This window comes from Taurulus bubalis (assembly GCF_910589615.1).
Source record: "Taurulus bubalis genome assembly, chromosome: 18".
In the NCBI taxonomy this organism is placed as follows: Eukaryota; Metazoa; Chordata; class Actinopteri; order Perciformes; family Cottidae; genus Taurulus; species Taurulus bubalis.
In genome coordinates this window covers 12180084-12205257 of record NC_136606.1, presented here as the reverse complement: position 1 = coordinate 12205257, position 25174 = coordinate 12180084, and the positions used below count along the sequence as shown (strand labels likewise).

At 40.6% G+C, this 25174-nt stretch overlaps 1 protein-coding gene across 1 annotated transcript; it reads left to right on the top strand.

Annotated features, from left to right (window-relative positions):
- Positions 1-24208, top strand: pkd1l1 (polycystin 1 like 1, transient receptor potential channel interacting; the record flags this gene model as incomplete). The annotated part of the gene is made up of 56 exons (XM_079234272.1): positions 1-194; positions 836-964; positions 1118-1287; positions 2225-2386; positions 2516-2799; positions 4135-4168; positions 4526-4801; positions 5443-5608; positions 5709-5948; positions 6535-6667; positions 6772-6975; positions 7087-7268; positions 7363-7566; positions 7706-7869; positions 7964-8152; positions 8282-8344; positions 8600-8818; positions 9548-9613; positions 9690-9869; positions 9961-10038; positions 10379-10521; positions 10826-10946; positions 11070-11202; positions 11474-11666; positions 11828-11884; positions 11989-12282; positions 12394-12651; positions 12730-12843; positions 12951-13102; positions 13256-13356; positions 14066-14264; positions 14414-14497; positions 14733-14940; positions 15473-15579; positions 15752-15851; positions 15952-16080; positions 16180-16353; positions 16451-16637; positions 16881-16975; positions 17523-17574; positions 17791-18004; positions 18199-18283; positions 18440-18619; positions 18704-18822; positions 19017-19127; positions 19209-19317; positions 19533-19598; positions 20079-20155; positions 20279-20507; positions 21078-21182; positions 21517-21657; positions 21884-22018; positions 22499-22711; positions 22860-23021; positions 23334-23495; positions 24164-24208. The coding sequence occupies 56 exons, from the start codon at positions 1-3 to the stop codon at positions 24206-24208; spliced, it is 8391 nt and encodes a 2796-aa protein (XP_079090398.1).
- Positions 24209-25174: the final 966 nt, after the last annotated feature.

The following is a 25174-nucleotide window of genomic DNA, read 5'->3' as shown; positions in this document are numbered from 1 at the left end:
ATGCTCGCTGCTTTGGTCTTTGCGCTCATCTCATTGCGTTGTCGCCCGTCTGCGGCAGCTCTTCTTGTTCTTCCGGATCACGGGAACGCGCCGTGGTTCATCGGGTGCGTGGACGCCAGCGGCAGCCTCGATGCAACCGAAGGAGCTCGTGACCTTGACCCGGTAACCTGCTCTGCTCGCTGCCTGGGTGAAGGGTAAGTTGAGAGGAAACTGTGAAAGAGCACTTAGTCTGAAGTCGGTTTGTGTATATTTGTGTAAAATAACTCAAATCCACCATATGATTTTTTTTTTAATCACTCCTTTTGGGACCAGTACTTTGTCAATTGTGATAATATTGTCGAGTATTCTCCTATTATATATTACAACGTAGTATTGTTATTGACTGATATTCCTCTAACACTCGAGCTGTAGCCTATTTCTGCATCTTATGCTCTTATTCTGAAATACTACTGGACTATAGAATTTAATTTCAAAGATCAGACCGTTTTTTTAGTAGGATTTGGATGGACAAAAGAATGGGAAAATTCTAAAAATAATTCTTCAATTACCAAAAATACTTTTACATTAAAACGTGTGCTTTGCTCTCTGTGCTCAGTCAGATATATTTAATGGCTTCTGCATAACTCAGCCTATATGTTTTTTTTAATTTTTTTTAATAACACATGGCTTATTGCTGAAAAGGAGTTGCATTGATGGATTTCCAGCAATTTAGGCGCCCTCTTCCAAAACAGAAGTGTCCCACCACATGAGCACTGTGTGTCAGTGTAGATGAGCTGGATGCATGTGTTTAGCACTCAGATAGTATTTCATTAACTTTCAGTATTTGTTGTTGAAGGTACCAGGTTGCAGCGTTGACCTCAGAGGCTTGTTACTGTGGCAACCAGCAACATGGTTTGGTGGCCAGTGAGTGTTTCAACACGTCTTCCAGTGGAGGGACAATGGATGTCAGAGGAGAAAGACAAAGGTGAGACAGACTGCTGCCTTTTCCTTTGTCTTTCAGTGTCTAACCACGGCTTCTCTCATGTCTCCATCCACACGTGACTGAGGGTTTTATGTCCTCTCTGCCATCAAATGTCTGAGTGAAACATGCATATCCATTTTCTGTTCTTTTCTTCAGCGTCCTCTTGCCTGTTGGAGGTGAGCAGGGAAGCGTGGCTCTCTACAGAACTGAAGGACCATTTCTGCACAGCATTCGTCTGTCTACGTCTCCAGAAAGAGTGCATGCTGGGAAGACTTTTGTCCTGGAGGTTTCTGGAAGCCTGGCCGGACGCCCCAACCAGCCCACAGGTCAGCTGCTGCTTCACACACGTTCTCGGAAATACGACTCTTCAAGTTACACACATGGCTTGACTCCTGCGTTATAAATACTGCCGGACTTGACAAAGAGGCTCGGTGTGATAAAGAGGTTTCCTCCTTTACTTACAAGGGAAAATGCTTTTTGTTATAGTTTACATTGTCTGTTGTCTAGAATTTGGTAAAATATTGTTTTTATCTGTCAATTTTGCTTGAATGAATGGTAATATCATTAATTATGTTATTTATAAATATAGTAATTATATCTGATTATACATATAATACTACATTATTATTATTGAAATGAGGACAATCCATGCTCAGGTTTGCTCCGACTGTATAGACTGAATTTTAGAGAGACAGCATTAGTGTTAATGTATTTATTTATTTTCACTTTAAAAGGGTAAATTATTTTACAAATAAAGAAACTTGCAAAAAAACATGTCAATATACACAATTGGAAATTAACTAGAAACAAGCTACATGACATATTTGAGTGAACAACACATTTTCTATAATTGTTTGTCTACAACTTCAGTGGTACTGTAATGTGGACACACTTTATCAATGATAATTCATATATATTATATATTTTTTAAATCATTTAAATTATATCATTGTAAATATGACAATGTTATACATGTAAATGCTTGATTTGTTTTTTCAAAATAATGAAAACGTTTGAGAAAATATTGTATGATTATATTGACCAATGTGTCATTCAGAATGTGCTTGTTAATGAGTTTTTATGTGAAATATTATATTTGAGCACAGAGAAAAATAATATCAGTGTATTTGATTAATGCTTAAAAATAATATATATATATATATATATATATATATATATATATATATATATATATATATATATATATATATATGTATAAATTTGTAGCATTTATTAATATTGCCAATGCCCTGTGTTTTTTAGGGATTCTGGGTCTGGGAGAGCAGGATCTCTCTTACGTCACTGTTGAGTTTCAGGAAACGAGCCCTAAAGGTCAAAGTTCACATCATGTCAACGTGTTGGATGACGGCTCCTTTGTTGTGTCATCTGATTGGATTTTGAAAACTCCAGGAAAATATGAACTCAGTAAGTTAACTAGAGCAGACACATTTAGTCAAATGTTGAATAATGAATCCATTAAAAATAATATGTATTATTATGTATTTACCCTCTCTCTCATTTTAGACGTCAGTGTCTCCAACCCCCTCTCAACAGCCTCCTCCACCCTCCACCTCTCCGTCTCTGCAGACGGCCTGGTGGTCTCTGTTCTCCACGGACCCCTGGGTGGCCCCTCCTGCGTCCCTTTCCTGCAGAAAGACTCCCACAGTGTGACTGAGGAGGCAGCGTACCTGGGTGACCCTGTCACCCTGCAGGCTCACACGGGCAGTGGTCTGCCTGTGGAGTTCTTTTGGTGGACTACTCACAGGGAAAAAAAGAAAAACATGGAGAGCGTTGAGACAGTTTGCCTTCCCAACTCAGACCGTTTGATCAGCACCGTGGTAAGTAAAAGAAGCACTGCTAAGTAACTCAAATTAAATGTTGTCTTTTTAGTTGATCACAATGTACTTTTAACATTTACAAAAATGGAAAAACAAAGCAATGTAGTCCAATCTAATTGAACCAATTTTGGCACATTGATCAATGATAACCATTAGCTGTTTAAAAATGTTTTTACATTACAATAAAATCAATGATGTGCTTCTATTATTTACTTTCAAAATCTATTATCAGCTTCAAATATGTAGGGGTTGCACATTTTCTTAAAAAAAAAATGCAAGTTTGGTGAGAATGATTCAGTTAAAATATGCATTTAATTAGAAGAATGCAAATATCTGGTCAAAACCATCAATGAAATGTAGCAGATAAACTATGGTCTGACAACACAAGCAGAACCCATCAATAAAAGCCAACATTAATAAGAATTCAACAATAAACATTTATCAAGATTTACTCACATTGTTTATATAATTAACCTTTCTTATTTAAGAGGGGGCAAGTGTCAACATATATAATGTGAAAAGTCCACATAAGCATCATAACTATAATGTAAGCATTTATTTAGTGGATTATTATTATTTTACTATGTTTTAGCCTCTTACTCAAAGAGAAAGGGATACAACAAAATCCTGATGCGTATGTTTCTTTGATATTAATTGTAAACCAACAACTAATGAGTGGGTGGGAACAAAGACGTGCTTATAAATCAGAGGGACTGACATATTAAACTAAAGAGATATATTGTTCACAATTAGATAGTTGATGATTTAGGATGATGAAAAGATGTTTTGATTAATTAAAAAAATCTGCTGAATTAAAAAAAACATAATAATAGATGCTCTCCAGAACTGGACCTTTGACACAGAGGGGGCTCACATGGTGTCAGTGAACGCCTCCAGTGCCGACGGATGGACACAGGAGACGATACACATTGTGAGTTATCTGCTTTCATTCACTGAACATGTCATCCTCATTGATTAAATAATAATGGGCATATTTTAAATGGGTCTTATTGTAAACAAATCCCACAAAAAGATCAAAACCAATACATTGTTTGTCCGTCTCTCAATACTTTCTGACTTCTGCCGTCTATGTGCCCACGCTCATTGTTTAGATACAGTGTGGCTCATTGGTGTGTTTTTAACAGCTTTTGGATAACAATGTAGCTCTAAGGCTCACGAATCACAGGAATCAATTCATTGTTGTTTTGGGTCTTTTCATACAATTTGTTGGCAATAAGGAAAATATGAAATATGACCAATTTGTCCTTTAATCTCACATGTGTCTGTGTGTGCATGTTGTCTATGTCCATAATATGCGCGTGTGTGTGCTTGCAGGTGGTCGTGTCTCTCGCCGTCTCTGACCTCAGAGGTAGTGTATCCGGGAATCAGCTGACTTCTAAATGTGCCCCGAGGTCTTCTGGGAGTTGGAAGTCAGCAGTTTTAACACACGCAGAATTCAACCTAGAGGTTGTCGGTCCTGCCAGCCCAATGGGGTCGGGTGTTATTTGGACTTTCAGTTTGGATAATATTGCTGACATAAGCAGGAGAACTGAAGAATGGAACGTAAATGTGTCTCTTACAATAGCAGGCCATTATAAAGTGGCAGCTAAGGCCTTCAACCCAATCAGCTGGGCCTCGTTCTGCACACACATCCTCGTTCAAGATTCAGTTGGAGAGTTATTATTGAACGTTCCCAGCGTGCTCACGACAAACCGAAAACACTCAGTTTCATTCAGTGTCACAGCGGGGTCGGATGTGACCGTGTCTCTGCTGGCGAATGCAACGTTGCTGTACAGAGACAGCAGCTATGCTACAGGAGAGGAGACCGTGGTGGTTTTGCTTTTCGACCACACCGGGACGGTTGTGGTGGAGCTTCAAGCGGCAAACCGAGTGTCTTCTCAGAGCAAAAGCGTGAGAGTGTGTGTTGAAGGAAACAGGAAGTCGTCACCACAAGTTATGGTTAATCCATGGCAACCACCAGTTCACGACCTGGCTGACAAGGGTGAGAAAGTATTTTTAATGAACTCCCACTGAGCAGTACAAACCTCTATTAATATTTTCTTTCAAGAAGTAAGATTTTCTTTGCTTGTAAATATGAAGTAATTCAAAAAATATATATAATCAATGTCTATACATTGACACATTTCTTAAATTAATTAATATCATCCAATGTAATTAATTCCTTTTTCTATATTTAATTCAATTAAGGTATCATACGTTTATCTGAATTATTTCGTCATTATTTTCTGGCTTTGGTTCTTGCATTTTTTTTAAACTGTCAAAGAAAATGAAAGCTTAAAAATGATCAAGGAGATGAATGCTGACGCTGTCTTCTAACCTGTTTTCTGTTTCTCTTCTATCACTATGACTTTCACTTTATATCTTCTAAACAAGCTTAAAGTGTTTGATTTTAATTCAAACTAGATTCATCTTTAGTTTAGAGCGTATGATTTCAATTGTGTTTCATATTCTTTCTCATTATCTACCTAAGAGCTTCCTCATGTTCAGTGTTTTGGTTCATTATGTATAATTAAAAAAATAAGTTTAATTAAATCTTAAGTAGATATGTAAATAGTAAAAATAAATGTTACAAGAAATGTCATTCATATTTATATGTGCAATGTCTGTTTTGTCTCCTAACAGTGTGGATTTATGCAGCAAAGCAGTCTTATCCCACAAATACTGATATCACTTTCCTTGCCATGGCTGGAGTACCAGACCCTGTGGAGTTCCTCTGGCACTTTGGAGACTCAAGATCAGACAGAACCACCTCAAGAACCGTCACCAAAAGATACCACAAACCTGGCAGGTATGAGACACAGATGACGTCTTCAAAATATGATGTACACGCTTCTTTGTCTCTTTACTTGTGCATAGTTTCATTTTACTCCCCCCTTTCTTCAATGCAGGTATGCTGTAGTTGTCGTCATGTCACGTGACCGGACCTCCCTTACCTCCGATGTGTTCCCGCTGGTAGTCCAGAGATCAGTGAAGCTCAACAGGCTGGTCCACCAGGCGTCTGTCCTGCAGAACCACACAGTGACGCTGAGCTGCCGGCTCAATGTGGGTACTGACGTCACCTTCCTCTGGAGCTTTGGAGACGGATCATCTGGGCTGGGACGGAGCACAGAGCAGCACGTCTTCCACAGGTGAGCTTCACTATCATTGTTGATTTTTACTTAGCTTTGTGGTAGCGTGGGTTAATTAAAATGTGGATGTTTCTAATACAGCTAGACTTAATGAACTCTTTAATTACTTTAACTGGTGCAATATAAATACATTGTAAATACATTTTTAAATACATTTTTAAATACATTTTTAAATACATGTTTTTATTCTGTCTGTATATATAATACTGCTTGTAAATTCCAGTGTAAAAACACCAAAGATATGTTAGATTTAATTTAGACACAGTTTTTTCATAAGAGACATTGGAACCAGAGACCACCGAAAAGTTCATTTTAAAATTTAAAAATATTCCTCTTAGCACAAATCTTGGTCAAAATTCATCAATGATACTAATTTGAAGAACCTTTTTTGAAGATCGTATGTGTTTATGAGAAAAAAAGACGATTAATTCAAATAGGTTATCAATATTGTTGTTGGTTAAGCTATAGTGTATGGACCAATTTATACTTTTAAACATGAATTTCCTCTTCAGGTTATGCAAATAAAATGTATGCGTATCTTTTCCTGTGTATATTTAGTGTGTTTGTGTGTGTTTACTCCCTGCAGGACAGGAGAGTTCAGAGTGGAAGTGACTGTGTCTAACCTGGTCAGCTCGGCCTCTCTAAGTGGTCACATCTTTGTTGTGGACCGGCCTTGTCAGCCTCCGCCAGTGAAGAACATGGGGCCTCGAAAACTACAGGTACATTTTTACCAAGCAAGACCTTTACCTGTGTGTACGATGGTAAAGTAGCTAAAAAGGTAATTACATTGCCACCCTCATCTTATGCACATTCTCTCTTCCAGGTGCGAAGACATGAGGTTATCCAACTGGGAGTGACCTATGAGACGGATGTTGACTGTGACATTTCAGGAGGCCTCCATTACACCTGGACCTTGTTTGACTCTGCAGAACGGGTCTTCCCTTTGCCTCTTGGAGACACCCGCAGACAGAGCCTCATACTGCACAGCCATCTCCTGCACTATGACACGTATACCGCCATAGCTAGGGTAAGTAGCGAACAAAAACTGTCCCACATTGACCCTTAAACCTGGACCAGGGACTTGATGTCCTGCTCCTGAAAAGACAGAACTGAGACTCCACAAGCCATTGCTCCGCAGGTTCAGGTCGCTGGCAGTGTGGTGTACAGTAACTACAGTGTGAGAGTGCAGGTGATGCCGAGCCCTCCTGTTGCCTCCATCCAGGGCGGTACCAACATCTTCATTAACAACCGGAACAACACCGTGGTAACCCTGGACGGGCAGAGATCCTACGACCCAGACTTCCCCATGAACCCAGTCAGGTACAGAAACAGTGTACTGTATGCAGGGTTGTAAGGTATTACTTTAAATATGCATTCAATCTTAACACTGTTTCTGATTTCCTTTGCTTCACAGCTTCAGCTGGACGTGTAAACCAGTCAGCACCATTTCCAGCTCCTGTTTCCACCATGATGTTCCCACTTCATCTCTTGTGCTTGTGTTTCCTGCTAGTTTTCTAAAACACAACTTTGACCAGTTCCAGTTCTCGTTCAACATCCACAGCGGTGAGCGGTCAGCTTCATCAGAGATCTTCCTCACATTAACACCAAATGTGATCGGGTGAGAGTTATAACAAATAAATAAATCCCTAAGGGGAAATTTGGGTGGTAAATTGAATTTGAGAAACATTTGCCACCATCAAACAGTGTACTGTACCTTGATCCACCTTGTGGCATGTCTCTGAATGTTTCCAACCCAGGAAGGTGTCAGTTTACTGCCCTCAGTGCCAGGGAGACCAGGTGAACTGGCATCAGCCTTTCTCGGTCAGCGCCTTGTGTGAAGGCTGGGATATTTCCCCAAATCACATCCAGTACACCTGGAGCCTGTACCTGGTCAATGCATCATCCAAGCCTGTCATAGAAGGTAAAACAAAGACGAATGCATTTGGACATGAGCAGTAAATTATTTCGTTTTCAAGAAAAGAAATCACCTTAAATTCTATTCTTTTCTATTCCAGTGCCATTTTGTTACACCGTGGATCTCGGTGCTCCGTCCACCATCATGGATGGTCCTGCCACTTCCCCTCAGACTCCTGGGACCTCCACCCAGCATCCACCTGCTGCAGGTGCTTCACAGTTCTCCCATTCGGTCGATACCTCCGCTCCTGTCGTTCTGATCGAGAATGCCTCTGAAACCAGTCTGGCTGGTGTGTGATTAAATGTGACCCAAGTGGTTGCTTCTGTAAAAACAGATCTTGAGGCGCATACTGAAATAGAAAATAACACCAAAGTAAACTGGACAAATTAAACTGGACCCTCTTTTCCTCCTCGCTCAGATTTGCCAGAGCCCGAGGCCGAGCCTATCTCTTTTCTCGTGGACACAAGAACAGAAGGATCAGGTACGCTGTTACTGCCACGGTGCTGATAGTTTTTACTGTTTAAAATAAAAATGAACTCACACAGCAGGTAGTTTGGAATCAAATGTTGTGAAGCAAAGTGTGAATATGTAATGTTTACCATGCTCGCAATGAAACAAACATGTAAAGACATGGACATCAATAAGGTAGAGCAACAAGAAGTGATGTGCAAGGTAATTGTTGCAGTAAAGTGGATAGTTTATGAATAATTGAACAGCTTTTCCTCTTGATGTCCAGGAGATGAGCTATTTCATCACCCCCTGGGGGAGTTTGACCCTCCAAAGCTTTTGTACTCCTCCACTGAATACCCGCCAGTTGCCTTTGACAACAGTGGCGTCCTATATTCAGACCACTTTCGTGACTTAATCAGTGAATTCCCAATTGATTCTGACTCCTCTGCTGACTGGGAGTTTTCTTTTCCTGTCCTGGAGACCGGTGACTTGGGAGGTCAACAAGGTGAGAAAAAACTGAGCAGAAATATTAGCTGTGAAGCTTCTTAGATCTGGCAGTCACACAAAATCAGTCAAAATCTAATTATTATTTTAGAATGATGAAATTAAAAGGGTTTTCCATTCATTCTGGCTGACTGGACCTCTACTCAAAGCTAAGTGTAGGGAATTATGTAAGATTAACAAACTGTGGAGGTACGTTTACTCAAGTACTGTATTTAAGGACTTTACTTTGTAGGTATTTCAACACTGTCATATTGGTTTTATTAAGTCAAAGATACGACTATGCAAACACTGTGTACCAAAAAGAGTGAATTGTCCCGCCCCTAGAGATCCAACACAGCTACTAGAGGGGGAGGGAGCTGTCAATCAAGCACAGTCTGCCCATGCCCACAAGTCCAGAGAAGAGGCGTCTAATCAGGCACAATAGAAAACACCTGTGCAATGTGCAAATGGGTTTAGGGTCTTGAAACCTGCATCAATTATGTTTTGGTAACAAACTGTAAACACAACACTGACTTATAAAGTTAATATAGCTAATTTTCTCCTGAACAATTACGCAAGCACCTTCTTGTCACTTACATGTGTATCCATTTAGATATATTAACATTACACATAAATACAAAAATTAGGTTTGGCAGACAATAATGAAGTAAAAACATATTTTAAAAATTGTAAAATACAGTTGTTTGCCCAACTGTATTGTGCAGTAAAGCTGATTCTATGACATATTCAGATTATGATGCTCCCTTGCTGAGTGCAGAGGAAGGAGACCCAGATGTTTCAGCAGGAAGACCCACAGGTGAATACATCTCTGCGTTTGTTAATAAATATTAGTGTGTAAGGTTGTGTGTTAATCACATGCATGTTATTCCCAGGTGTGGATGGTGAGAGCCTCAGTCCAGGAGATGATTCATTTCATGACCCAGCATTACGTGACGATGAGGGGAATAACCTGATGGACTCCAGACCATCTGTTGTGATCCAGGAGCCAGTTTTGCTTGACTTACCCAGAGACCCAGTAGACGGAGGCCTTTTTGAGTCCTACACTGACACGGGTACATTATTCAGGAAACTCACAGACACATATTTCTTCTCTATTTCCCCATTTCAGTTTGTGCACCTTTCTCTCTCTTTCCATCTTCCCAGGCATTTCCTCCCATTTGCTCAGCTTCAGACCATTCAGTCTGATTCCTGGGAGCAGATACATGTTGCAGGTCACTGCCAGTAAGTTTCACAACAACAAACTGACATTTTTGCCAAAAAGTAATGTGCATTGTCATAGAAGCTTAGCATAGAAGGTTTCTTGATCATCCTCACATTTGCCACAGTAATTTACATGATTTATTTTACTTAAAGAAATAATGGGCCCACTATCCGGAAACGGTAAAATCCAATAACTACATTGTTATAATTGTTATAATTGTCTTGTAAGAGTGTATAGATGTTTTTTTTTCTGGATTGGGGACCACAGTGGTGTCTAAATCTAAAATGATAATTACCTGTACTGTGAAAAATGAAGGGATGAATCTCGATGCTAATGTGATTGCTGCCTTTTTCAACTCAGAATCTCATAACAGTTTTCTGGGCCGGACTCAACTATTCCTAAAAACCAACCCTGCTCCAAAAGGTGTGATGTGCCAGGTGCAACCAGTCAAAGGGAGGGAGTTCTATACACACTTCAGCATCTTCTGCACCTCAGGGAAAGAGGTATTTAAAGTGCAGGCACACACACACACACTCATACTTATATGACTTATTTGATCCTGCATAGTTTACCAAATGTGTGTTTTTAAGGTCCTTTCTATGCGAGCCATTTAATACAGGAAAATAATTAAGACAAATTTGATATTTATTGTTTATTATTTCTTCTTTTGATATTAGAGTTCACCCATTCTTGGCTCCCTTTCTTTTTGCATCAATCCACATACACAGAAAAAAGCAACTTGACGAACAAATGTGTCCACCGTTTTACTCCAAATTGATTTATTTACACTGTTCCATGTTTATTAAGGACTTACTGTACGAGTACAGTGTCAGTGTAGGAGACGGACCTCCTAGGACACTGTATAAGGGGAGAGACTTCCAGTACTACTTCAGCCTTCCTTCTGGTGACCCCAATGATGACCATAAAGGTAAACTCAAACAGACACACACTGAAGTATACCTTTTGTAGTACACAAAGATGCATTATCATGAAAACATATAGCATAGAGTCCTTTTTTCATTCATTGAGTGATTTATTTTTGTTCCTGTAGTAACTATTTACACAGAGATCCAAAGCAGCACATCTGGGGCGGCCTCTAAACCTTGTCCTGTCACCGTCCGAGTCCGACCAAGCTTCTTCAGAGACGTCACTTCTTCTTCCCATCTGGATCCTGACCTGGAGCTGTAAGAATCACCATGCCATCACATCCAGTCAGCATTATGTCTATGTTGCAGGATATTGTTAGAGGGGTTCTCTGTGTATATATATATATATATATATATATATATATATATATATATATATATATATATATATATATGTATGTATATATACAGTATATGTATAATAGCTTTTGCAGAACATAGATCAACGCTTTAAAGTACATCTTAACAAGTTACTGTCTTACTATTTATACAGTACATTGTTGTGTCAGTAATATCTCTTTCTCTCCAGTTCAGAGTCAGGTCTGAGGAATCTCTCAGCTCTGGTGCGACTTGGAAACAGTGTGGAGATTCGTAACTACGTCAGTCTTCTCTCCAGCATCCTCAACAGACTCAGCCTAGACACTAAGGCCAACACACGCGCACAGGGACGCACACGCAACGTGCTCATTTGCACAGTGTGTGAGCTCGAGAGCGGTGGACAGGTACACACACAGACCTATACTAAACCTCAAGATTAATACAACCACCTTATTGAATTCAACAAATCAATCCCCTCTACTCTATATTCCTATTCCTCAGTCACAGTTAGATTTCAACAAACTTTTCCAACTTTTTCCAGCATTATAATAACATTTAATTATAGGTGTCAATGGTGGACAACATCGGCATTCTGGAAAACCTTTTAAAAGTTACAAGTCAGGTAGGTGGAAGGTTTGATGACTTTTATTGACAAAGAGACACTGATGGATACATGCTAAAAGATTTGTTTATTTTTCTTCCCATACAACTCTCAATCCTGTTTAGGTGACATTAGCGAGTGTGAGACGAGTGGCGGTCCACGTTCAGGTCATCTCAGAACAGTTTTCCAGTGTTTCAGTCTGGTACTCTCCAAAGACACTCAACACCCTGGTGGCCCTGCTCTCACACAGCCTGCAGGCCACCAGTGCTGACATTACACAGGCATTAGAGTCAGACACACATGATGAAAAACAGGACTCACCCAGTGGTATTTACATGGACCAAGGATTAGTGATTTCAACAAAGCAGGCGCTGCAGCTTGTAGCTGATATTCTCCAGACTGCTTCAGCCCTGATGCTGGTGAGAGAAGACAAACATGTTATTGTTCATATCTACTCATGAACTTGCATGTTTTCATACTTGTTCCTCCATTTATCCCTTAACTGTCATGCTTTTTTTTTCTTTCTCCAGAAGTACATCTTATCCCATGAGGCCCATGAGCACAGAGTCGGCACTGGTCTCATCTCCTTATATGCCGCACACCTCAACCAAACCTCCACAGTCCTCAGCAGTGGCTCAACCATCTTCTACATGCCCGACTCCCTGATCCAGCTTTTGTTTGTTTATCGCAGTAGAGAGACTGAAAGCAGACCGCATCGACTGTGTGTGCTCAGCGTGCTGACCGAGCTCACCCACAGCCCTTACACCTGGGCCCACTATCCGGAAACGGTGAGACTGGCATGATATGATGACGCTTAGTGATTAAACAGCAAGGCATTGCTCTCATTTTCCTCTGCTGATTTCCAGCTGAGTGGACCAGTGGTTGACCTCAGTCTTTACAAGTGCAGCACGAAGAGAAAGATCCCTGTTCGCTCCCTCATTCAGCCAATAAACATCGAGCTGCAACAACCACCAAGAAACGTACGACACTATTTGTTTTTTGTTTGCTCTTAGTTGAGTCCATTTGCACCATATCACTACAGTAGAGCACATTGTTCAATGAGAGTGTGATCACATCCATTCTGCAGAAGAGCGCTATGCCTGAGTACGTCCTCCTATGCAGCCAGATCAACTACCACACCCTCAACATTACCCAGGAGCACTTGCGGCAGGCCATCCAGCTGAGCGTGGAGTTCACGCGGCCGCTCAACAAGGTGTTTCCTATCATGCTGCTCTTCAGGTAGACTTGTGGTGACATGGATTAGGTCTTATACTCATTATCATCTGATAGTTAGAGCAACATAATACCACAATGTGATACTTTTCACAAGTTTTTTTGAGTAAAATGCAAGGATGTGACACAAAATCAAACCAAGAGTCTTTGCTGTGGCAGGATGTTTGAGAGGCCGACTCCCAGCATGCACCATCTGCACAAGATTCACCACTGGGAGAGCAACGCCACACGGTTCACTCTGCCTCCGTCCTACCTCAGTGGTAAGTAATGTCTCGATTCCATCTTTCATATTTCAGCTCTGTCCCTATTCTCCCTCGTGATCTTCTGTTACATTACTGGTGTTCTGATCATATTAGAGTGTAATCAGAGTGTCATTCACTACCTAATACCAATAACAAATGATGCTGATTATAGATTAATTATTATTTTTGTTACATTTCCTTTTCCTCTCATGGTTTCCATCTGGTTTAATATCAATCGTTCTACAGATAATCTATCAAATTCATTATACACAAAAAGGCTATTTATTTTTTAAATACAGTTTGTATACAGAATAAACAGGGCTTTAGCAATGTGTCAAACAAACATGTCATATAATGTGAAATCTAAGTAAGAACACTCTTTGTATTTATTCATTTTCAAAGTGACCTGTATACAGCTTGGGCCAATGCCACATATCACAAAATCCACAGAACAGCACAGAATACTAACAATAATACAATAAAAACAATGAGCAGGTAATAACAGACAAACATTAACTTATCAATGTTAATAATCCTAAAGTTAAAAGCCTATTTGCTGTGTTTTTTGTGACTGGACAAGGATGATTAGTTGATGAATAAGTGTCTTCGATTTCCATTGTACCATTTCCCGCTGGAATTGATATATTACTCTATTCATCCATCTATTACTTATATGTTTTAAAATTTCTAATGTAATCTCTGTACTCCAAAATCCTTACATTTCTAGCTGCAGGGGTTGGTCACCTGGCACTGCTGAATGCTGATTTTGGGAAAACACCCAGACACAAGCACCTCAGTGAACAAGTCAGCTACAGTCTCACAGTGGACAGCAGCCTGTGCTTGTCCTGGGACGGCCACCAGGGGGCCTGGACACACCTCGGCTGCAGCACGCAGCAAGCAGACGCAGCTGCTGCAGTCAACTGCAGGTAAGAAAGGGATGAAGTGTGTGTGGGTATGTGAACGTAAGATCTTCACAGGCAGGAACCCCCCCCACACACACACACATTCCAGAAGTAACTGAGGATTAACACACATGAATCACTTCTTGCTTGTCTGCGTTTGCTGTTTGTCTCAGTTGCCACCAGTTGAGGCCGCTGACTGTGGTGCGGCAGCAGATCCAGAGCAGCCATGACACAACGGATCTGAACCCGTTCCTAAGGTGACCTAAACCTCCTCAGACTTGGATGATGCAATTAACCAAAGTCTCTTGGTTACTAATACTGCAGCAGTAATTTGGACCTTGGATGTTGTACATGGTCCAGCACCACATGTAGAATAATAATCATTTGGGGATCAATAAAAAAAAAAAAAGTAACCGGAGATAAAGGTTTCCCATTTTCTAGACATTCGCTTTACTCTGTCATTCTGTTCTCTGTCCCTCTCTGTCGCCTTAGTGTGTCCAGTGATCTGACTGTGCTGTGTGTGCTGGTGCTCTGCGTATGCCTGTACATCCCGGGGTTGGTGGTGTGTAAGAGAGCTGACGTTGCCTCTGAGGCGAATCAGAGAGCACACTACCTTTCTGATAACTCTCCATGTGACCCGTATCTTTATGTTGTTACAATCCACACTGGCCTCTGCTCTGCAGTCTGCATGAGTTCAAAGGTGAGAGTTTTTGGTTTCATGTTGATGTATCATAAAGTAACTGACATGGTTCGTAAAGGGCAACTTGCAGGTTTAATCTTTTACTCAAAGTTTGGTGCATGGATGGATTTAATAGTAAAATGTTGCTCCTCCTTCCTGCTTTCCCCCTCTGTCTCAGTGATGACATTCCTTGTCACTCCTCCACTCTCACCCTGATTCTGATGTATCACCTAGTTAAACAGCAAGATCCAGTCAGACACGTCTCGCTCATTTTTGTCTTTAAATATGTGTAAAACCGGTGACTCAAGAGGCGGTAAAAATACCTCCAAGCTTCTGTAGACACTGACCTAGTTTGAATTGTGTTTATTTAAGATATTTTCTAATGTATGTTTTCAAAATAACAACATCAATGACCTGACTTGTAAACTGCAGTGTTCAATCTCTATTGAAGTGTGAATAGGTTGGTTTTCCAGATTTGGATTAAAAATAAATATATATAAAAGTCAATTCCTGTAGTTATGTGTTTGGGAAACCTTTTCGTCATGTGTTTCAGGTTTACATAGTGCTGCATGGTGAAGATGGGTTCTCACAGACGAGTGAACTACAAGTCCCAGGATGTACTCTGTTCAGGAGGAACTCTCAAGACACCTTTATATTAAGGTAATACAAATATCTCCAAAAAAATAAGATGTTTTTTTTTTTTTACTCACATAAATTCAATACACTGAACGCCACACATTTACTACAATATTGTATAATATTTGGAGTAGCTTTACGTTTGGTTTGCTCATTCATAAACTCGTCAGTGTATTCTCTGTCTCTGACACCACAGTGCAGCAGACAGCCTGGGCCCAGTGTGGGGCGTTCACATCTGGCATGACAACTCTGGATCCTCCGCCAACTGGTACCTCAAACAAGTGGAGGTATCCGAGGTAAAGTCCCCCTGTCGAGTGTTTGTAAATGTGTTGTTTCTTCTGTTTGTCGACTTTCACTTTGACCATCAAGATGTGTTTTTGTCTGCTTGTAATACAGGTGAGCAGAGGGCATGTGAAAGGACGTGCTTGGCTCTTTGTGGGTCGGTGCTGGTTGGCTGTGAACAAAGCTGATGGCCGTGTGGAGAGAACGCTGCGAGTTTGCACTCATGGAATAGGCTTTGCTAAGGTAGAGCGCTCGGGTACACATATGAACACATATCAAAACAAAAACATCTTTTAATCTCTTCTCCCATGTTGTCTTGGATCTCCACCTGTATACTTGCAGATGTTGTGTCTTAAGCTATCTGACTTCTTGGCCGACTACCACATCTGGATGTCTTTGTATAGCTGCCCCTGCCCTAACGCGTTCACACACACTCAGAGACTCAGCGTGAGCCTGCTGCTACTGTTGGGATATGCATGTGTCAACACAGTAATCATATCACAAATGAATAATCGGGTAGGTTAAAAAACAAAACAAAACTTCAGAGTTCGAAACTTGATGCACAACGGTTTCAAATAATAATGAGCTGTTGCTCCTGATCCTTTGTTTGCAGTTGCCATTCGAGCTGGGCATTATAGATCCGTCAGCTGTTTCTCTGACGACCGGAGCATTAAGTGTGGTGGCAGCGTTGCCTGCAGCTGCTATTATATCTCTTCTGTTCCGACTGCGTGAGGTCAAGGGGATCGGGTCAGCAGTCCAACACATGAAGGGGAGACGGACTGAAAAGGATAATTTTGGAGGTTTGCACTAAAATGGAATTAAACACATCATTTATCTTCTTTCTTAGGAATGGACTGTGAAAATAATGCCTGCTTAGATTACATCAAAATGTCAATTTTCTCTTTTTTTTCCCCACAGTGTGCTATAAATCACCATCTGTCAATTTGAATCTTAGTAAATTAATCTGCTTTATCCATTACTTAATATTGACTCTTTTTGCATTTTCTTCTCTTTTTCTTGTTTCTCATTTTGTCTCGTGACAGATGCCCTTTCGTTAAATGACAGCGTATTCGAGCCCCATCTCTATTGGAGCAGTCTTCAGCAGTGGGCACAGGACACCTGGAGGAAGAAAAACCAGGTTACAACTTATTCTGTTTTCTCTTTTTCTCTCTCTTTCCCTGTCTCACAGATCGGGTCCAATCTACATCCAGGACATGGTAACACCATACACCCCAGCTTGTTCGCTCCGCTCGGCTTCTGCCAATCGGCTTGTAGCTCCGTCACTGCGAACTAAACACTCTACAAAGTCACGACTGTTTGCTGTCCTGGCTCCTCAATGGTGGGATGAGCTCCCCATTGACATCAGGACAGAAAAGTCTCTACATTTTCTGTCGCAAACTAAAAACACGTATTTTTCGACTACACCTTAAATAGGGACGGTAGCGCCGTAGTAGCACATTAGTAGCACTTAAATGGCACTTACTAATGGCACTTTGTAGTCTAACTTTCTTGAAGAAATTGTACTTTCTTGATTCTTGTTGTTCTGAGTTTGTACTCATGGTTGAATTGTACTTATTGTAAATCGCTTTGGATAAAAGCGTCAGCTAAATGAAGTGTAATGTAATGTCTCTGTATTTGTTCTCATATTTCCCATGCCTATCTGACCCTTTCTCTTGTGTTTGTAGGGCACAGACCTGCTGTCAGTGTCCACTTCAATTCTGGAAAATAAAAGCACACGTAATACACCTGTAATCCAATCAGATGTAGTCACAAGAAATGAGGACTCTCTGGAAGTTAGGAACTACTCAAAACCAAGGCTTCAAAATGTGTTGCTGATTACTGAGGGGAACAATGTTGATCAAGCACCCGGGAGGAAAGAATTAGCTCTTTTCAGTGAAAGCAGCAGGTTTCCTGGAACCCAGAGAGCTCTTTTGTCCGACACGAGGGATCTAGGTCATGATATTCAGAAGGAAGAAGATCATCAAGGGAAGTTATCATCAGACTGCAGCTTTGAGGAAGACCGCTATCACCAGGCAGCACACAACATCGGCAGGCTAGAAGGGAGAGGATTGAGACCGCTATCTCAGTGGTCTCACTATCTGGCCTGGACACTGTGTCTGCTGCTGTCCGTCTCCTGCCTCGTGCTTTCTGCAGTGCTGGGACTGAGGTAGTAGATGTGTGATAGCATTCAATTGATGACTATATGAAGATGTACGAATGGTCAAGTGTGAAGCCAGTGGTGTGGACTATGCTTAATTTATGTATTATTAATACTGACTTTTTGAAACATGATGTATATCTCGGGTTATAACTGTATGTCTGAGAGTCAAAACTATGTATAACTGTGTTTTCTTGTGTCAGGTTCAGCAGCAGCAAGGTTCTGCTGTGGATACATTCTCTTTTCTTCTCTCTCGTGTTTTGCATCTTCCTCATCCAGCCAGCCGTGGTAAAATAATTCCAGCCTTTTCCAAGCTGTATTTCACATAAAGAAACACGTACACCTTAATCCTGAAGTAGAATTACATAGAAAATAAAAGCAATATACTCTTAACTACATTTAATGTTTTGCTTTGTACATAAAAACATTATTTTCCTTTTCCAGATTGTTACAGTGGCAGTGACTGTTTCCTTTTGGCACAGGAACAGATCAGACTTTCATAGCTTCTTCAGAATAAGAGAGATTGACACTTCAAAACTGTGGAGCAACAGCGGTGCTCAGCAACCAGCGGAGCAGTTTGAGACATCTACCTTTCCACGGGAAGGATGCTCATACCTCGAAAAGGTGGCGCCCAAACTATTCTATTGTATTCTGTTCTCATCTATTCGTTTCTATTAAAACATATGGTGAATTATCTCTGCTTAACAGCTGCTTGGAGCTCGTCAGCGAGCCCGGTACCTCCGTCTTGTGCGCCCACCAATTCCAGCAGAGCTGAGGAAAACTTGTGGAAGGAAAAGAAGAGAGGCACTTATCCATTCCACTCTCAGGTGTGTGTGTGTGTGTGTGTGTGTGTGTGTGTGTGTGTGTGTGTGTGTGTGTGTGTGTGTGTGCGTGTGTGTGTGTGTGTACGTGTGTGTGTGTGTGTGTGTGTGTGTGTGTGTGTGTGTGTGTGTGTGTGCGAGCGGACCGGTTGGTAAATGATTTAAAGCTGTGTAAGGAATTATCTCCTCTTGTCATCCAGGGATTTATCATTCTGTGGCTCCATGCTTCTCCTGATGCTGTGTATAAGTTATGGGGCCCCATTCACTGACCATTACCACCTCAATAAAGCTGTCAGAAAACAGTTTATAAGGTAACGTGCAGACATATGCTGTCTCTATTTGTACTTATTGCTGTCTGACACACTTAAAAAGCATACTTTATCTTTCAACAGTGGCCATGGTGAGGCATTTATGTCTACACAAAAGCACGAGCACTGGTGGAAGTGGACTCAGAGCAGTCTCCTTAATTTACTGTACAAGAATGCATCATCCACAACTGAGGTAAGCGACAAAGGTTCTGCAGTCATTCACCACTCCACAGAGGTTTCTAAAATACAATGAAAAGGATTCATCCATCCAATGCTATTCAATGAAAATATGAAAGAATTTACCTTGACCATGTGTGCAAGTCTCTACAACCCACTGAAGAAATGTCCCTTTTGAAGGGAAAATGTGTATTTCATTATTATGAAATCAAACAAAATTTTCACCAACAGTCACACATCTTGATTGGAGAGCCGATCCTGTGGAAGACGGAGGCGTCCAAGTCATTTCAGGGTCAGGTAGGTAACAAAAGGAGACATGCCTTTACATATATATTACACTACTGATAGATATAACCTCAATTAAAAAACATGTTTACATGTATGTAACATCATAATTTCAGTTACTGGAAAAAAAATATTGTAACAATTTTGTTTTAAATATTGGTTAAACAAAAAAATCCATATTCCTTGAATGATCCATTGCAATACTTTGCTTTAATTTCAAACACATAATCTGTCACATGGTATTCCAGCACCTCCTTCAAGACATCATTGTACTTTGCACTAACTCCCCCCGTAGAGTGCACTGTTTCTCAAAGATATATACTGTAGTAGTCCAGTGATAACTTTCAATACCTGTCCAGGTTTAGCATTTATTACATTTAGAGATTAATTAATCATTGTGCAGTGCGTTTTAATTGGGTCACAGTTACCAGAAGTGTTATGTTTGATTTATGATTTGTTTTGACTGCGTCACTGTGTCCTCTGACTATTTAGGTCTTAGTGCCAAAGACATGTTGTCACCTGGGCTGCTCCTTGGGACCAAGTACTACGATTGGCTTAGGCCACACCAAGTAAGAAATGGACACGCAGCAGAAATTATTGTTCTTCCTAATGTTATCTCTGCTGAAAAGGTTTTCTGCGGTATCAAGTCTCTAATGTCGGTAATATTGTCACCGTCCTTTGCTCCTCTGCAGGTCTGATGCTGCGTCCAAACTGAAGCTCCTGCATTCAGGTGGCTGGCTTTGCGGACAGACTGTGTCTGTCCAATTCACCTTGTTCAGCCCTGCCCCCAACCTGTTTACCAGTGTGACCTTGCTCTCTGAGCAGAGCCCCACCGGTCTGCTGCTGCCCTCTGCCAAAGTCCGGTCAGTTAGACTGTATCTCACTCCTGCTGTGGGTGACTATGTGGTCATGGTGTGCCAGGTGAAATGCTACATTGCCTTTTTTTTTTATCTGTGAAAACAACTATTCTTCAACACCATCATAAAGACACTAAACAGCTGAAGAAGCAAAATCTCCAGATAAAAATGTACACAACAAAATGTTGTTGATGGAGTTGCTTTTTAAAAGACACACAAACACAACATTAGATTAACACTGTTCACAACATCTCATGAGATATTAGGTCAGTTTTTGTGGAAAGCCTTAAAGCTAGGGTTGGTTATCTTGAGAAACTAGCAAGAGTAAGCTAGATTTTGTAAATGATCCAACTGAAAAAGCTCCAAAATGATCATACTGAACGTAAACAACCAACATGCCCATTGTTCGTTCTCACCGCTCACGCAGCTAGCAGCAGGTTTAAGACTGCACAGTCAGAGTGCATGTGGCAGGCCGTAGGACGTACATTCTTATTTTTTATTGTCAGAGCATTTAATGTATTGATTGCTGTCGGAACATAATGAGAATTTCAACAAATAAAGCAAAAAATGTTTATGAAGAAAAAAAACAACCTTTGCTTTAAAGTTCCTCATGTATTCTCTTCCTCCCCTCCAGCTCCTCTTCCTCGTCTTGTTCCTGCTGCAACTCTGTAATCAAGTGTACGCTATAGGGCAGCAAGGGCTGATGGGATACTGGAGGACACCTTTTAACTGTCTGGAAGTGAGAATTCCATATATACAAACACACACAGGCAAAAATATGAATACCAACATTATAATTTGTTTAAATATCAAAAGACTTTCATGCACACAGCTTGAAGAACCAGTAGACACATGGAAACCTGCACAGCCACGCATACACACTCGGCCACACACCAATGCAAATAAGATCACAATGACCTAGCTTAAAGGGTAAAGTAACCTGTCGCTCTTAAACCAACATACTGGTGAAGGTCAAAGCACACAGCATGGTTTCAACTGTAGAGTATGAAATGTACCTGATTATACTTTTACTGCGATAGAAATATACCTCACTTTCTCTCTATGTTTTGCAGGTCAGTTTGCTGACAGTATCTTTAGTGTACTATGTTTATTACATCTATCACTCCATCATTATCTTGGAGGTTGTGGAGCTGCTCCAGAGACACAACTACAGAGGACATGTTGATGTCAGCCTGCTGGCTGCCTCGGAACAAGTGAGAGAAAGAAAGAGACAGGAAAACAAATATTTAATGTTGAGGAAGCAGTTCACTGCCCTGCTCCATTTTATCACAGGAACATGAAAGAGCCTCATCTTCAAAGAGATCATTCTGAGTACTTTTTTTTAAAAATGTGACAAAATAAATGAAATGACATACAACTAACTGGTAGAAAGGTCCTTTAGAGATTATAGTGTGATTTATAAGTATTTTGTGTCTGCAGTATATTCGTACTCTGCGTGGCATTACACTCCTTCTTCTCACCATGAAGTGTGGGACTGTGTTGAGGGGTAACAGGACCTTGGCATCCTCTGCTACACTCCTCACCCGGTCACTCTCCAGCCTTTTCTGGCCGACGGTAATCTCATTGTTGCAATACCTCTGCTAGTACCAGTTAGGAAAGGTCTTCATTCCATTCCAACGCTACCTGACATTTTGTTTTAACAAATAGCTCACAGGTCTAGGTGACACATTTTCAAGTTATATACGACAGTACCATCAGATAGAGCACTTTTTGTAGGGAACTATAATAAAACCATCAATGTGATATTCCACATGTTTTGCCTTCATGTGCACTACAGTGTACCATCCTTTCGTTGGCAATGATAACATCATAATAACATCAACTGCTTTATTGTCATGAGCCCTATAGTATACTGCATTTCTGTCGTGTGGCCGCAATTTGTGTGCCTCTCATTAGTGCAGTTTTCATATTCACCCTCTTAAAGTAGCAGCCCAAGAGTTGTTTATATTAGTATTTTCACTAGTCAGGATGTTATTTAGCAAGCTCACTAAACAGAACGGATATTTTCAAAATGGTCTCAATCTTCTGTTCTAGATTTCAGGTCTTATCCTGATGGTGGTGCTGGCCTGCGTTGGGAACCTCCTGTTCGTACAAAGATCCCGGGCCTTCAGCTCACTTCCTCGCTCCCTTCAGACCCTGCTCTGTCACTGCTGGGGTATCAGGGCTGTTCGGGGCATTCTCCTCTCCGGCCATGATTTCCTTTACCGTGGAGTTCTCTACCTGTCCTCTGTGGTGTGGTCAGCAGTGGTACATATACATATATCATATAAAGGGCCTTTTACTTTGTAAAAATTGTGATTGTTGCATGTAATACATCTTTGCACAACTTCTTCTCAATTGTAGAAACAATCTGTCAGTCTATGTTGTGTTTGACCAGCCGTCGGTTTTCTTGCAGGTGATAGGTGTGGTGTCCTCATTGGTCAGACGTGCTAAAAGATCTCAAACCTGGGGGAATGTCTTCACCATGGCAGAATTAGCTGACTACATCAGGCGGAGGGTCTCTGAGCTCACCGGGCAGCGCAGACAAGCATGGATTGAAAATCATGTGGAAGAGAGGGTGAGGAAAAAGCTGCTCTGTCCATGAAATAGTGTCAAGCCAACTAAACTGAGATTTTTTTTATTGAGAAAATACATTTTGGAGACTTGAAAGTTGCTGTGTATCATTTTAAATATATTTCATTGTCAAATTACCTTTGTATCAACATCTGAGACTATGTTCAGGATTATTATCTCATGCTATTGGCCGTGCTACTGAATAACATTTTTCCCTGTACGTCCTGTAGCCTCATATCCTACCTCAAGTATTACACATTACACCACTAACTTACATTTGTAGAGTTTACATTAACTTTGCCCTATGATTTTTCAGACTTATTTCTTTGAGGAGTTTGAAAGCTTAGTCGATGAACTACTGTTCAGACTCAATGCCCTCTCAAGCAGTCTGCACCCCTCTCTGCCCCCCAAAGCCCGTCACTACAGGGAGGAGGACAGTCCTGCCATCCTACTGGAGCCCTCCAACATATACGCACAGGTGAGCCAGACACAAAAATCATGGAAAAAGAAACATACATACACAGTGCATGCACCCATATACAGTACTGTACATAATTGCCCTCACATACAATACACTATTTAAAAAAATGTGTATTCTGGAAAGCCAGTGTTGTTTGAACAGTATGATTCTGTTACAGGACTTTGTAAGAACCCAAAAGACAGAAAGGGATATGATGAACGATCACACAGATGGCAGTGGCCATGGAGAGACTTTACCAGTATCTCACCTGCTCAGGTAATAACATGTACCATCTACTGCAGCATTTAAATATCATAAATTACATTAAACTGAAAATATTTAAATTAGGTGTCAATAAAGAAAGAAGAACTCTCATGTTTTTTCTGTATGACACTGCATTACCAGGTCCAAGCTCAAACCGGAGATACTGCAGAGAAGCCAACGGCGAGACCATTCCTCCTCAGATAATGTTGTGGTATGGGATGCTTCACAACAACCTGAAACGATAGCCAAAGAAAACCTAAAAGGCCCAGAGCTGCAGACATATTTAAAGGCACAAAACTACCTTTCCCTTCCAGAGTCAGCATCACGCATCACGACAGAAAATACTCAGGAGAAGCCAGATAATGAATGGACTAAAACAAATGACAATTGCTGCGTAACTAAAACACCGTCCACACATACAGAGGTTGTGGTGGAAGTTCTCGTCCACCAGGAGCCTGGAAGTGTAACGCCAGATCAACAGTAGGGTCCTTATGCAGATAACAATTGTGGATGGGACATGGCAAGCATTTAAAAAAACAAGATCTGCAAGGTCTGAATTTTCTATTCCATTAAGATTTACTGTATTGTGCTAGGTGTGCCAATCATCTTGTAAATCTGCTTAATTAGCAAATAATATTACATGGATCACATAACCATTCTTAAAAAAAAAATGTCGTGCTTGTTTAGTTGTAAAAACTGCATAACTAGTTACTTCGTAATTGACTTGAGTTGAATGGTTTACAAAACACAAACACACCTTTTGTAATGCATAAATACATGTATGAATAAATGTATTTTAGTTAGATTCTCTGCATAGTCTGTCCTGATTCCTTAAGAGCCGACAGTTATGTTTTCATTGAGTTGTACACCAAATAAAGAGATCCTTTAACTTAATGTAGTTGCAACCTGTCAATCCAAAAGGTATTTTCATTAAATGTATTTTTATTGACGCATCAAAGTTGCATATATCTGTTTTGTAAAGCGTTTTTTATACAAACAATAGAAGTCCTTTGTGTCATTATTTAAAAAAAGAATACCCTTGTGAATAGTAGGATATGCCCTCTATATTGGTATTCAAAGTACTGACTTGGTATCAAAATATCTAAAATGTTGACTGGATTGTGATGAATATTTATTGTTTGTTCATCATTTGAGGTGAACATGTGTCGTCTCTCTAAATTACACTCAAATCAGCATGTAATCTCGCACTAAATCAAATGTAATATCAAATTGAGTCTTTAACATACTATCCTCATGGATGTTTTCCAAGACTGGCACATACAAGAAGGGAAATGATCAATACAAGTATCCAATAGCATTACCCAACGTATAATTGAGTGGCGAATTGTGATTGGAGGACGGCCGAGGACGCGGACCAATCACAGCGTGGCAAGTCAGACAAGTTCCAGACGGAGGAGGAGGTGAGCCCGGGT